The sequence below is a fragment of the Penicillium roqueforti genome (assembly GCF_015533775.1).
Source record: "Penicillium roqueforti strain LCP96 04111 chromosome Unknown scaffold_01, whole genome shotgun sequence".
NCBI classification, from domain to species: Eukaryota; Fungi; Ascomycota; class Eurotiomycetes; order Eurotiales; family Aspergillaceae; genus Penicillium; species Penicillium roqueforti.
In genome coordinates this window covers 1,616,445-1,630,326 of record NW_024067565.1, presented here as the reverse complement: position 1 = coordinate 1,630,326, position 13,882 = coordinate 1,616,445, and the positions used below count along the sequence as shown (strand labels likewise).

General features: G+C 49.1%; 7 protein-coding genes across 7 annotated transcripts; 2 read left to right on the top strand and 5 right to left on the bottom strand.

Annotated features, from left to right (window-relative positions):
* Window positions 1–1,132: 1,132 nt before the first annotated feature.
* On the bottom strand, window positions 1,133–1,721 carry LCP9604111_1053 (60S ribosomal protein eL43; the record flags this gene model as incomplete). The annotated part of the gene is made up of 4 exons (XM_039074250.1): window positions 1,133–1,196; window positions 1,326–1,490; window positions 1,604–1,634; window positions 1,703–1,721. The coding sequence occupies 4 exons, from the start codon at window positions 1,719–1,721 to the stop codon at window positions 1,133–1,135; spliced, it is 279 nt and encodes a 92-aa protein (XP_038933601.1).
* Window positions 1,722–2,474: 753 nt separating this feature from the next.
* Window positions 2,475–3,933, top strand: LCP9604111_1052 (saccharopine dehydrogenase family protein; the record flags this gene model as incomplete). Its single annotated transcript, XM_039074239.1, has 5 exons — window positions 2,475–2,664; window positions 2,734–2,881; window positions 2,929–3,001; window positions 3,054–3,178; window positions 3,231–3,933. 5 exons carry the CDS (start codon window positions 2,475–2,477, stop codon window positions 3,931–3,933), a joined length of 1,239 nt encoding a protein of 412 aa, XP_038933600.1.
* A 164-nt stretch (window positions 3,934–4,097) lies between these two features.
* Window positions 4,098–5,448, bottom strand: LCP9604111_1051 (alpha/beta fold hydrolase; the record flags this gene model as incomplete). The annotated part of the gene is made up of 7 exons (XM_039074228.1): window positions 4,098–4,375; window positions 4,428–4,479; window positions 4,543–4,873; window positions 4,932–5,041; window positions 5,096–5,203; window positions 5,255–5,307; window positions 5,370–5,448. The coding sequence occupies 7 exons, from the start codon at window positions 5,446–5,448 to the stop codon at window positions 4,098–4,100; spliced, it is 1,011 nt and encodes a 336-aa protein (XP_038933599.1).
* Window positions 5,449–7,151: 1,703 nt separating this feature from the next.
* Window positions 7,152–7,478, bottom strand: LCP9604111_1050 (PHF5 family protein; the record flags this gene model as incomplete). Its single annotated transcript, XM_039074217.1, has 1 exon — window positions 7,152–7,478. One exon carries the CDS (start codon window positions 7,476–7,478, stop codon window positions 7,152–7,154), a length of 327 nt encoding a protein of 108 aa, XP_038933598.1.
* Window positions 7,479–7,773: 295 nt separating this feature from the next.
* Window positions 7,774–9,023, top strand: LCP9604111_1049 (pinin family protein; the record flags this gene model as incomplete). The annotated part of the gene is made up of 4 exons (XM_039074206.1): window positions 7,774–7,784; window positions 7,870–8,323; window positions 8,402–8,470; window positions 8,520–9,023. 4 exons carry the CDS (start codon window positions 7,774–7,776, stop codon window positions 9,021–9,023), a joined length of 1,038 nt encoding a protein of 345 aa, XP_038933597.1.
* A 965-nt stretch (window positions 9,024–9,988) lies between these two features.
* Window positions 9,989–11,195, bottom strand: LCP9604111_1047 (twinfilin; the record flags this gene model as incomplete). The annotated part of the gene is made up of 4 exons (XM_039074194.1): window positions 9,989–10,105; window positions 10,156–10,407; window positions 10,464–11,104; window positions 11,177–11,195. 4 exons carry the CDS (start codon window positions 11,193–11,195, stop codon window positions 9,989–9,991), a joined length of 1,029 nt encoding a protein of 342 aa, XP_038933595.1.
* A 519-nt stretch (window positions 11,196–11,714) lies between these two features.
* LCP9604111_1046 (putative succinate:fumarate antiporter (Acr1)) lies at window positions 11,715–12,871 on the bottom strand (the record flags this gene model as incomplete). Its single annotated transcript, XM_039074183.1, has 4 exons — window positions 11,715–12,328; window positions 12,389–12,587; window positions 12,651–12,748; window positions 12,814–12,871. The coding sequence occupies 4 exons, from the start codon at window positions 12,869–12,871 to the stop codon at window positions 11,715–11,717; spliced, it is 969 nt and encodes a 322-aa protein (XP_038933594.1).
* Window positions 12,872–13,882: the final 1,011 nt, after the last annotated feature.

The following is a 13,882-nucleotide window of genomic DNA, read 5'->3' as shown; positions in this document are numbered from 1 at the left end:
CCCATGGTTTTAAGCAATTATTATGTAGGACATGACCACAGGGAAGTAGCTGAGCGATCTGAGAGTCGAGCCCATTGAGGTCGCCATCCTTCAAATCAAGGCTCACAGGCTCAAGAGGATCACCCGCTCCTTCACCAAGGTCTCCTAAACAAACAATACAGGTATCGGACATGAGAAACAGATTTATTAGAGAAGGCGAAGTCCATGAAGAGCGACTCTCGAGAAGTGTAGAAGCGAGAAAGGTGTGGGGAGCGCCTTTTGAAGGTGGGCCGGATTACCGGACTAACGCAAAGCAGGAACGTGACGGAGGCGAATGATGTACGATGCCCTGGATTGGCGGGTTTGGACTATCTGCGATCTTGGTATTACCATGACTACATTTGAAATTTTGGGAATTCTCTATTGGACTTGGTGTTTTATGGCTACTAATTATGCTTGAGTATCTGATCTGGTCATGGACATCCTGCAACCATCCAACAAGGTCCCTGTACAACACAAAATACACACAGAGTCCCGAGTGTAAGGTGGCCGTCGATCTACAAATTAAAAATGACTACATTAGGCGCCCATGATTTGGCTGAAACCTGAATCACTGGGCAGCCTGGACAGTTTTCACCTTGGTCGTCGGGCAAGATCGATTTGCCCGGAGCCCTGGGTTAACATGCGACCGGATCGTACCAGTAGGATATATCATGTGGGCCGGAGTATGCTAGGCACCTGGTGCAAATGTTCAGGTGCACGTAGAAAGTACGAAAGATATAGTCCGGAGCGCAGTCGGTCCAAGCACCCAGACAATACGCTAAGACCAGGTGACCTCCAAACCAAGACCACCGATGTTGTGTCGAGTCTACGTGACTGTCCAGCGTCGCGAAACCACAAAAGGCCGCAAATATGCAGTCCATCCATATGACTCACGCGGTCGCAGAACGTCGAAGGTAATCAGGTGGAGGATCTGGATTGCGGTGGATTGTCTATCATGTAGGCAGCGACCGAGACGAACTTTGAAAACCAGTCACATCGATATACGGTATACTCGGGGCCGAAGCGGATTGCAACAAGAATTGTATTCCCGAATTTTTTCATTCATTTTTGGGTAACCGTAAAGAGAAATGAAACCACATAATCCTCCCATTTAGACCTCAGCGATCTCACGCAGACGACGGATGGTGGAGCGGGTGGCAGCGGCAGCGGGGGTGCTAGATAAAACAGAACTGTCAGCAATCTTTCCTCTTTTGGTACATTGTGGATCGCGATTGTGTGCGCAAGCCCAGGTCAATGCCCAGGTCGCATCACAGTGTCGCTCCATGCAATAGCGGGCGACTTACGAGACGACGTAAGCACCGCCGGCAACTGTCTTGTCGCAGCCCTTGCACTCCCAGATACCGACAGCCTTGCGCTTGACGGTGTTCTTTCCGCAGAATGTGCAGACGTAGCGGGCGTGCTGGGTGACTTCCATCTTCTTCACCTGCTTACGCAGGGAGGCACCGTATCTGTTGGGATATTGTTAGAATCCTGATCGTCGTATAGGAGTATTCGCTAAGGGTCGTGTGTCTCGATCGAGGAAATCACAGTCGTGTGGGCGCGAACTAGACAAATGTCATACCTGGTACCATATTTACCGGTGATGCCGACCTCTGTAGAAAATAGTTAGCATTGAGCAATTCGTTTTGCGGTGTGTTGAATTTGAGAAAGAGGCACATACTCTTGGTGCGCTTCGTCATCTTGGCTGGTGGAGAGGATGAAGATGGGTATTCAACAGGAGACCGAAAAAGGACGCTTTGAATGAGGGCGGGTTGTGCTGTGGATTCTCGCTTAGGGCTCTTGGCTTGGTGTGATCACCTGACCATTTTGAGTTAGTGGGCTTACATCAGCAAGTTGATGGCCTCAGGTTTCCAATGCTTACTTGGTGTGTTTCGGTCCACAAGGTCCACCAGATGAGGCGATGACGATGTTGGTGGATGTGACCTGGTTGATTTTGGTAGAATTTCCAAGAATCTGTTTGATTTGATACTTGATATTGAAAACTTTGATTTTCACTTGATGCCTTCTATTTCAGGTGTCTGATGTATGTATAATTTCCCTCTTTCCCTCTAACATCATTCAAGATGACCCTGTACAATAATAGATTTGTATAGTATCAAAACCATCCCAATCCGGCCTGATTCCGTTCGAAACCACCGGCCCCCCCGGTCTCCTTTTCTCGGGCTAATTGATCTATCCGATCACGTGATTCTTCCATGCCATGAAATATAAACATCTGCGGTTCCCTGGTCAAGGTAGAATCTCAATTGTGTGACATAAGTTGCCTCTATTTCTATGTAAAGCCCCAAGAACTCTTTCGTGACTATTCCAACTACTCCTATTTCCAACGCCCCACACTGCGTTTTGAAACGTGCCGAGGAGCTTGTGATTTGCCGGAACCTCCCTTGTTCTACAACTACATCATAAACTCCAAACCCATCGACTCAACCACCATGACTTCCAACCGACAGTATGACCTGGTTTTGCTGGGCGTAACTGGCTATACTGGCCGATTTTGCGCAGAGCACATTGTGCAGCATCTTCCTACCGATCTGAAATGGGCTATCGCAGGTCGATCCGCAGAGAAACTGGAGTCTATCGCCCAGGAACTCAAGGGTCTTAACCCAGACCGCGTGGACGCAGGTACATAACCTTACGGTCCCATTTTTCTATAGCTCTTATATCTCAATGCTCACCCTGGGGTCATCATAGATGTCCTGGTCGTTCAACTAAACTCTATCGAGCTCAACGAGCTAGCCCTGAAAACGCGGCTGGTTATCAACTGTGTGGGTCCATACCACTTGTACTCGACCCCAGTTGTGGAGGCATGCGCTGTCAATGGAACTCACTATGTGGATGTGTGAGTTTTGCTTCATATCTGATTCAAACACTTGCTGATCGTTACAGTTCTGGAGAAACACCCTGGATCAAGTCGATCATCGAGAAGTACCACGAGACCGCCAAGGCTAATGGCGCTATTGTTCGTTCTGCACCCAATTCCTATAAGATACATTCATGCTAATTGCGAACAGATGATCCCTTGTAACGGTGTCGAGAGTGCCCCTGCTGATCTGTTGGCATGGTCTCTGGTTAAGCGAGTCCGAGAGGACCTCGCGTCTTCAACCCGCCAGATTGACAGCACCATCAAAGAGATGAGGTATGCAATTTCATATCCACAAAGAAACCCATTTCTAATCCATTCACAACAGATCCTCCGGTCCTAGCGGCGGCACCATAAATACTATTCTAACCATCTTCGAGGGCTTTTCAATGTCCGAGCTATCCAAGTCAATGACTCCCTTCTCATTGGCAGCATCCCCGCCACCGAAAAACATCCCTCGCGACTCAATCCTGGAAAAGATCTTCGGCGTGCGTTCAATTCGCGACCTGGGTACCGTGACGACCTCCCCGTCCGGTATCTGCGACATCACCATCGTGCAACGCAGCAGCAGCTTGATGCCAGAGCTGTACGGGCAGCAATTCGTCTTCCGTCAGTTCCTGTCGGTCCGTAACGCGCTGGTTGGCGTCGCCATTCACATCGGCTTCCTGGTTGCACTTTCGCTGCTTGCGCTGTCGCCGGTGCGCTGGCTGGTGAAGAAGTTCGTCTTTGCCCCTGGCAGTGGTCCGCGCAGAGAGGACTCGACAAATGACCTTCTCGAGTACCATGCCATCGCTACTGCGGAGAGTGCTCCGGTACAGCGCGTCTTCGGTAAGATCACTTACCACGGCGCCATGTACCCCTTTACTGGACTGTTGCTGGCTGAGGCTGCTATGGTTATTCTTAACGAGGAGGAGAAGATCAAAAAGGTCTCGCGCGGTGGCATTGTTACTCCCGCTACGCTGGGTCAGGACTACGTGGACCGCTTAGAGAGGGTCGGCTGCATAATTGATACTAAGGTTCTCCAGTACTAAATAGTTTGATCGTTACGGGGTGAGTCCCAGTTTGTGCATCTATGCTGGCTCGACTTGTTATGAAGCGCATGTTCTTTTTACTTTTCCGATATGAAATACGTATTTTCACAATAATCAATCAATCCTGTTTTTTCACTGTGCCACTATACCTATCGTTCCTTCAATCAGAGCTTGCCAGACCTTCCATCAGCAAAATATTGTTGATTCAACCAAGACCTAATAATCTCATTGACTTCCTCGGGCTTCTCCCACAGAGCCCAGTGCGAAGTATCAACCTGCTCCAGGGTCAGCCGTGGGACCTGCTGCCCCATAGATTTACCCAAATAAGGCGGCAGAGCCTCGTCTCTCAGCGCTTGGATAAACAGGGTAGGAATTTGGACCCCGCGCTCGAGAATAGGAAGTTCATCGTCATAGTCCAAGTCACCAGTGCGGTAATAATTAACTATTGAGATAATTAGCAAGCGTCCGACGAACGAACCCAGAAGAGACCATACGTGGTCCATGAAGCCCATTGCGAGCAAATTCATCCGTGTAAAAATCCAACTCCTAGAGAAAGAAAGTCAACATAAAAACCCCAACCCCGAACCAAAATCAACTAAGCCCGCTTACCTCCTCGCTCAACAACCTCGACGGCTTCAACTGGCCAATTTTGTCAAACAAAACACCGTTATTGGCATCGAACCCCACCTCGCCCTCCTGCGTACGACCCCCATAGAGCGCAATCAGAAACTGGCGAATCTCAGCCTTAGACCGAATAGCCTTCTCCACTTTCTCGCTCTTGAACTGTAGCTGGTACGCGAAGTGCGGTGACAAGTTCCGGACCATGTATTCGATAGAGATATTCTTGGTCATGGGTGGTGAATAAGGCACGCTGACTGTGAATATATGTTTTACTAGCTCCGGGTACCAGAGGACAACGCGGTAAGCGAGTACTGCGCCCCTGCTTTGTGTATTAGCTTTGTGGTTCTGGGAAAAGGAGTTTGCCCAGTGTTGCTTGCCAGTCATGTCCACCTAGGATGATTTGGGTTTCGCCTAGATGGGTTGCTAGGGCTTTGATGTCTGCTGCGCAGCTTTTGTGGGAATACGGGGCGATTTCGTCTGGGGCGTCCTTGTTGGATTGTTAGATGATAATTCATTCCCATCTTAGGGTAGAAGGACTCACTGTTCGTCCGTATCCGAGGCAGTCGGGAGCTACTATCCGGAAACCCATGTCTACGATCATGGGAATCTGATATCGCCATCCGATGGAGAGATCGGGGAAGCCATGGATCTATGAAGATATGTCAACGTGTGTGGCTTTATGATTGAGCTAGCCGCTTACCAGAAAAACAGTGCTTTCGTATTCCCCTGATTTAGGCTGGCTGAGAAGGTAAGCTGCAAATCGTCAGTTCGGATTTATTCTGGAGAAAGACTTCTCCAAAGTATGCTATGCTCACAGTAGTTATGGCCGTTGAGTGTGGCGGTCTTATACTCAATACGGGAGTCACCCGATACTCCGATCTTGTCAACTGGCATGGCGAATTGATACAGGCAATGATAGTTATGTCTTCAGTTCAGTAAGGGAAAGGGATGTTTATGTGGGGAGAACAGATTCGTGGCCACCGTCTGGGCTATTTAGAGTCCAAGCGTTAAAGTACAACCCGGGATCAGGCCCCGAGGGTCCACAGTGTAATACTAATACCAAAAATACAGTAGAATAAAAACCCATTCACTTTCAATTAATTGAATTTGCTGTTTTAATTGAAACTATCTGTAATAATACCATATGTCATGCGGATCACCCGCACTAGATGCGGGATTTAATCCCGTAGCTGTGCAACCCCACATATCAGGTGAAGTCGATAAATACATCTATACAACTTGAGACCGATACAGATCAAAAGGAAAACCGGCGTCAGAGTAATAAAAGATATATAATCATGCATGAAGCTAGCCCGGAGAGGATCTCATGCCGGAGAGATGACATACCCCTCTGAGTCTTAGGTGTGCCTCGGCACGTTGGAAACAATTAGTGGGGCGCCAAGACACTCTATAAACCCTACATCCTTCTATGTTGTATGCACGGAGTACATAGTGCACAGATATATTGGAGGTTCATTCTTAGACGTACGGCTAGCACAGCAATATCGATTTGCATTGGGCTCGGGTGAGGAAAGATTCATGCCTTCCTCGAGAGGCGCTGCTTCGTAGGAAACGACCCAGCTTGCCAATATCTCTAATCCGAATATACGCACCATTGCTGCCAGCACTCAAAGTTAGACGATGAAGAGATGCAAAAATGTAACGGACTAGGTAGGTCGCTAGGAGATTCCGAAAGTGGCTGGACTTGAGACTGACATCTTAATGCTCGAACGACTGATGAAAGTGGTTCCCAGTTACAAACAGTCCAACATACAGACGCCGACAGATGTTTCTGTGCAAGTGGAGTTGTTGCAAATTACATTTTCTTCGTCTATTCTAGGCGGCCAGTACTTTCCAAATATCGAAATAGACGATTGTCATTGTAAGGAAGGACGCCTGATAAGATCATAGGTGTTCAAGAAAGGATGGGTGGCCACGGAGACGGAGAATGGATCAAGTTTGACAAAAGTCGAAGATATTATTACATAACAGCAGACGGAAGTTATCACAGTGGCAAAGTTTATATGCATGGGAAATGGCTTTATTCAGAATTGGAATTGGAGATAGGGACCCTCAATCAAAGCCCACCCATCATAATGTTTATGAAGACCGCCTTGAAGCCACATATTTGGGGGTTGGATCATGCCATACCCATCTGGATAATCGACGAAACATGACCGAGACCGAGACATATCAGTCACGAACCCTGCAGGTGTTGCTTCCAGTCCAGCTGCTCCACCTAGAGCCCCGCTGGTCCTAGTCGCCAAATCGTCTGTATTGATTGCGAATCCTCGAGGTTTGATAGTACAGCGCGCGTTACCACCATGCCTGCCAGCTTGTCGGGTATTGTTGCATGATGCTGCAAAAGCAGTCCGAGGCACAGGGATATTTCGTTGAATTGTATTCGGGTCCGAATGTTCGTTGATATCCTTCATTCGCGGAGCAGGTTTGAATAGTCCACCGACAGGATGTTTTTCACGTGCTCGCAGTTGTAAAGCTTGTAGTCATTTTGTCGTTAGGCTGAACATTGTAAACCCGCCGGACTCATGCTTGGCTCCCCTCCACTTGGACACCAAGCCACAAGCCTCTCTTGAAGATCATTGATTCCTGAAACTTTTCTTTTGGTAGAACAGATCCGTCCTCGAACTTCCCAGATTGATGATCTTGGGGCATCCATCGCGATCCTTCTCGAGACGCGTACATTCAAAGCAGTAGAACGCATCACTGATGCCCTCGCCACCGCAGACCACACACTTGTTCTGGTAGTTTCCGAAAGAGCACTCGTCGCAAATGCGGACGAGAGTCGTGGGGCGCACGTAGGAATCGCAGACGGGACATTTTCCGTCGCATTTGTCACACAGACGGCCGATAGAGATGCCGGGTTGCTTGCGGCACATGACGAGATCGGGGTGGTGACGAGACATTATGATTTGAGTGGCGTAACAGGAAAATGAGAATATTAAAGCTGTAGAAAGTGGAATGAAGTATGATTTGGCACTCGCTGGGAAGTAAGAGGAGAAAAAGAAAAGCCGACGGTGAACGCCCCAACTAAATGGTAGGTGCACGTGACTCCAAGTAATGTGATTCTATGCAACATGTCTCGTTATTTTGCGCCTCTTGAACAACTCCAATACCTGACCCGGATCGGAGCACTTAACGTCGCTCATTTCTTCCACCAGTTTGTTTCTTTCTTACAACCAGCGTTGTTTGCCGATCACCATGTCTGAAGGGTATGTAGCTTTCATCACCCCGTACAACCCACGCGCGCGCATTGTAATTGGAGCGCTCTAGCTAACGCGCATATTACTTTGACAGCCCAGAGACACTCGCTTCTGCAGTGGCCGTTCCCAACCAGGATACTATCCAGTCTCCGGAGTTGACAGCCAAGCGACGAAAGTCTTCAACTGCAGAATACGACACTAAGCGCCGACGACTCAGCTCTACAGACAACACCTCCCCGCATTCTCAGCGGCACCGGCCGTCATCCCCTCCACCTGCGACAGATGAGTCTGTGGAGAAAAAGCCTACGCGACTGCGCACAGGTCGAGATGAGGATCGCAAGCGGGGTCAGCGGTTATTCGGGGGGCTGCTTGGTACTCTATCGCAGAGCTCAAGTTCCGCGGCACAGAGACGTCGCGCTGACATTGAAAAAAAGCAGCAAGAGAAGTTGAAATCACAGGATGCCGAGTTCGGTGAATTGAAGAAACGGCGAAAGGAACAGCGGGATGAGATTCGCAGAAGAGAAACTCCGCTGTATGAGCGAGAAGCGGTATGTTCATGATCTATCCACTTACATACCAATGAGGTATATGGTGATTAAGTTTTTACTGACTCTTCTCATTCTCAGATGCAAACACGGCATTCGAATATGCTTGCTATGGCACATTTCTTCAAGACACAGGCAGAGCCGGCTCTGGTGAGTTATGCTGTTCATATTATAGTAGCCATCAGCTAATTCATTTTAGTATTACAAACCATGGCAACCCCGACCTGGCGACGATTCAACGGTAAAACAACAAATCGAAGAAGCAGAGGCAACTATTGCCCGAGAAGTCGCCGAGTTTGAAGCCCGATATCCACCAGAGGCATTTGTGCCCGAACAGCCAATGCTGGTTGAGACACAACCAACTCAGGCTGAGACACAACCAACTCAGGCTGAAACACAACAACCTGCAAGCGAAGAAAAGCCCCAATTGTCAGAAGAGCAGCAGCAAACAGGTGGTCATCAAGACCAGCCATCGGTTCCAGAGCACGAGGCAGATCCGACAGATTCAAAGTCTAAGGAAACAGCTCAAGGTGCTCCAGATACGGTCGGTGTAGACACCAAAGGCCAAACCTCCGATCCAGCCAAAACAGACGAAGTCACTGCCAACGTGGAGGAAAGTGCCGTTCAAGATCAGCATGATGCCCACCGAGATGATGACGGAGGCGAGGTCGTTGAGGATAACGAGGACACTGTGATTTATTAGTTTATAGTCGACCATAGTCGACCTTTTCATGCCAAGTTATGTTTCTTTAGGCCGACACTGACAAATACCCGGGAGTTTTCGTTCTTGATTTGATATGTGTACGTGAGATTCGTCCTAGAGCTCAGTAGGATTGTCTAAGGCAATATGATAACAAATATCCACGTATGCTTCATCCCAAACTACTTCAACATGGCAAGGACATCAGTATAATAGCAATCAATTATTCTCTCTAGTGATGTGACTACCTCTGCCAGGGTGACTACCTACAAGTCTTCGGCTACGGAGATTTACACCCTTCATGTATTCCGTGGGACTCGTCAAGTGGCAATGTGAGCCACAACTTCAGGAACATCCACGAGAAAGCCCGGTTTGATATTTGTTGCTGACCTACATGGACTTCCACAACATGATGATGTTGATGTCCCTGTGGTGGGTTAGGCAGCATGTGCTACGGGACCCTCTGCTGACCCTATCTCATGGGGCTACGGAGAGATGGTGTTCAGAGGGATGTGGAGGAGAGAAGAAGAGAAGAGGAAGATTTGGGGGGAGGGAGCCCTTTTATACCTCCAGGTCGAGCTCATCAAATCAATTAGGAAATCACCAGTCATGTGTCCAGCACTTGGTGACCTCGAGTGATTCTTTCTGTTGCTCATACAACCTACACCAAGAATAACTAAGAGGATCATATTAGACGCCTTGGAAAACTGGCCACGGCTACAGATATCCAGGAAACATCAAATATGAACAGGTTATCTGTGAGAATTGTACGCTTCAAGGGGTATATGAGGATCCGATCAATGTCTAACCATTGATCCAATTCTACCTTTGCTGGTAGAACAAGAATCTACCAAAGTTTCAGACAATAACCTGGCGAGTCAAGCACAGTACTGCTATATTTACTACAACTATCGGATCGGAGGCTCTCTGGCCTCATCAAGAATATAGCCTATCTATACAATAGCGATTTACCGGCCGGGGCGACGGGGTCTCGCAAATCCTCGCGCAGGACCCTGGTCTCGTGATGGAGTGACTTCCTCTTGCAAACGATCACCGGTGATCTCGTCAGGGTGAGAGGCCTCAATCTGCTATTTGTGAGCATCCGAAACGACCATCCACAACGGGGCACGCATACCTTTTTCTCGATCTTGAGTCCTTCCTGCTCAGCAACCGCGATGGCGTTTCTCCGCGAGCTAGCGTGCAGCATACGCTCCTTGATCGAAGATCCAGTGGGACACGTGTACACGAAGATCACGACATCGGACCCGGGGTAATGATAGAAAGAATAACGCGGCGAAGAGGAGGAGATATGTGTGGCGACAGAGTGTGCCTCGACGTCAGAGTGAGAGTGGGCCAAGACGATCTTCTCCGTGGGGATATCAACAGTCTGCTTGAAGTTAGCCTCAAATTTCACAGATCCGGACGAGGCAGGGTATAACTTACCAGTTGTACCAACCCACCATGGCGTAGATCCCTCAGCGCAGACTTAGCTTCCTCGTGAACCGGCAGAGAAACCCTCATCCCAGAGCCAGAGGCAGGTCCAAAGGTGCCACCAATGCCAATATCTCTCCCGGGGGTGCCATTCCGTGCCTCGGCCTCCGCCTTACGAACAGCATCCAGCTCCCTCTCCTTCTCGCCCATCATATCTTCACGAGAGATAGCATTGGGGCCCTCGCCATCACGCTCGCGCCACGCATCCTGGCCCAGAATCTCGTCTTCCTCGGTAGCAAAGACGGTAGAAGCAAACTTCTCCGTGCCCAACTCGCGGGTCAGCGTCGAGCGAGTAGAAGCAAAGAGCGTCTTTGCTCGCACGGGTGCATTATACGGGATATAGGTCAAAGCGATGAGTGGAGCGGTAGAGGCGGCGGTCGATGGGCGCCGGAGAAGGAGGTAGATGGGGGTCTTAGGCTGGAGGACGGAGGACAGCTGGGGGAGGGCTGAAAAGAAGGCATTTTCCGATGGGCTTCCTTGGAAGGAGATTGGGGCCAGCGGCGTTAGGGTCTCTGCTGTAATAGTTGCAGGCAGACAGAAGGTTGAGGGGTCGGAGTTGAAGCGGGCGAATGCATCTTTCAGCTCCGCGGAGACTAGATGTTTGTTAGTGTTGAATTCAATGGGGGTTTTTCAGAGTTCAAGATCAAATAATTCGAATGTCTCACCTGTAATTCCTGACTGCATGATGCTGCACTGTAGGATGCAGCTCGGTTGGTTGGTTGTTATTTATGAGGGGAGAAGCGGTGAATAATGAGGGGCCGATAGCGCGTTGTCAGCCGTCAGGGCTGCCCAGTTGGGCTTTATTTCGACATCCAACGAGTCTATAATACAGAAAGGAGAAAAAACTTGTGTTATTTTAACTCGATAGGAATATGTTCTTGTGTGGTTGTTACACAAGCATTGCTGACTGGTGTATCTACAACCGGGTCATTCATGGACAGACCCTCAACACCAAATTACTACACTGGCAAACGACTCTTCAATGGTTTTGGATATTCTCTATTTCAGCTCAAGGCGCACCAAAGTGGTATAGAAAAGAACTAACGCAAAGCACAAAATATTTACACAAAGAGCCGTTTCAAGCGGCTTGCAATGAACAGTTCTGTTCCAGAGTCCAATGCGCGAAACAGGGAATGCAACTCCCACCATGCCAAGTCAGGTATCACAATGCTTTCCAGAAAACAACAAGACATTTTGGCACATTTACTCATCAAAGCTACCACCAACGAAAGACCAGTTAGAGCCCTCGAGCTTACCCTTGAGGTACTCATAGACGGTGAAAGTAACAGCCTGGCCGGGAGCAACACGCATGACACGAGGGGTGATACCCTTGTAGAAAGCGCGGTAACCCTCAGTCTTCCACATATCCTTGGCGATGACCATGATACGGGAGACAGCGGACTGACCGGGCTCAGCACGGGTCTTCTGGAGACGGGTCTTGATGGTGTCGATGGGAGCGTTGGAGAAGGGTCCGACGGCACCGGAGATCAGACCAATCATGGTGGTTTGGTAAGCGGGCAACTGGCTGTCGCTGTAGGCGGGTTGCCAGCGCTGCAGAGCAGCCTTCAGTTCCGTGTATGCGGTGAAGTTGGCGGCCTGGTTGGTTCCTTGTCGGAGGGCGGTCAGGGAGACACCGCGGTAGAGGACGCTGAAGCCTTCTTCCTTGACAACGGTGAAGAGCGCGTGGGGGGCGCTGCGGTACTTGGGGGCGTCCAGGGGATCGGCCAAACTGTGGTGCTGGGCCTGCAGACGAATTTTGATAACTTCCATAGGGTTGACAACGGCCACGGCTTCGGTAACACCGGCGGCAAGACCAGCTATGAGGGATTGTTAGCTTTCCATTATGCATTTTCGATTTTTTTCAACGCTTCGCATACCAAGGAAAGTGGCTTTGCTGCTCACGGCGCCTGTCTCCTTATTGGCGAGCATGCCCTTATATGATTCGTATGAGGTGAATCGGATGGCCATCTTCGGGATGATACCACCCAGCACGGCACCAAGACCCTTGTACAGACCCATAGCGGTCTCCTTTTGCACAATTTGAACACCGGTGGCCACGAACCCGCGTGGCTTAACCTGATCCAGCGAAAATGGTTAGCAATGGCTTTTGATTGTCGAATGGCAAATTCCGTAACTCACCCCAGGTGCTGTGGCCCTCCTTGACAGCTGCATGCGGACCTTGATTGTGTCTAGAGGATGGCACACGAGAGCCTCCATCATACCGGCACCACCACCAGCTAATCGGGCATAGGTCAATAACCGTACACGACCCCGAAAGGGGGAGTGAGTCTATGCTACATACCGATCAAGTTGACCGCAGGCGATGTGCGCTTCTGCTGATTGACATTTTTGGCAGACATTGTTTCGATATGTTTTAGTATAACTGTAGAGAAATTGCACTTTTGTTCACAAAGATTTCACAGGAATCCTTCAATGTCGGTAATCAAGTTTCGCAGATGTTCCGATTGTCGCGAGAAAAAGCCGAGAATGTGGAGAAGTGCGGAAGTATACCGTTCCGGAGATAAGCCGAACAATTGGAAGAGATGGTATATCTGAAAGAAAGATCAAGATATCAATTGCAAGGATCTTTAATCTTTCAGGAAAGAAAAGGCGAAGTTCCAGGGTATATGATTCAAGGCGAGTGGCAACGGTGCCAAACTTTGTGGGGAGCTATGACGGGGAAGCGGAGGAAGCTGGACGAACGGAAGTATGACCACGCACAGATGAGAAGACCAGAGAAGAAAGAAAGGGAAAAAAAAGAGGTGACAGATCCAGGACTTGCCGAGGGGAGATCTCTATATGTATAATAATTATGTCCTATTTGGTACCGAGCACAAAATGTAGGGCGCTTCACGACAATCCCGAGGCCTTCGGCAACAAGGGCGGCTCTCTTCTCAGCGGAATGAATGACCCCAGATTTTTAATGATCAGATTTCACATGTCTTGTCCAAGTTATCACGTTGACGGCTTGTGATTATACTCGGTACCTTGAGATTCAGATTACATCGTACAATGTAGGGGGAGAGAAAGTACAGAAAACGCCCGTGCCTTGTTCGACTAGTTACAATGTATAATATCATCTTATACACAATCTACCCGTAGACTACGGAGTACAACAGTCCAGAAAAGCCTAATTTCTCCAGGGAGCTCATTACTCCGGGGATATTCTGAATATTTCGGGACTTACAATTCGGAGCGAAGTATCGAACTCCGCTGGCGGGTGATCTCGGACCAGCGCGAGATCTCCCCTCAGCCGAGGTCCATCCCCAGAAAGGGTCATGGGACGTTCTGAGTCAGATAATTAAAGTATTCCAAGGTTCGTTGAACGTGGGGCTTGCTGCAGGCTTGAACTTTGTGTTTATAGTCAGGGG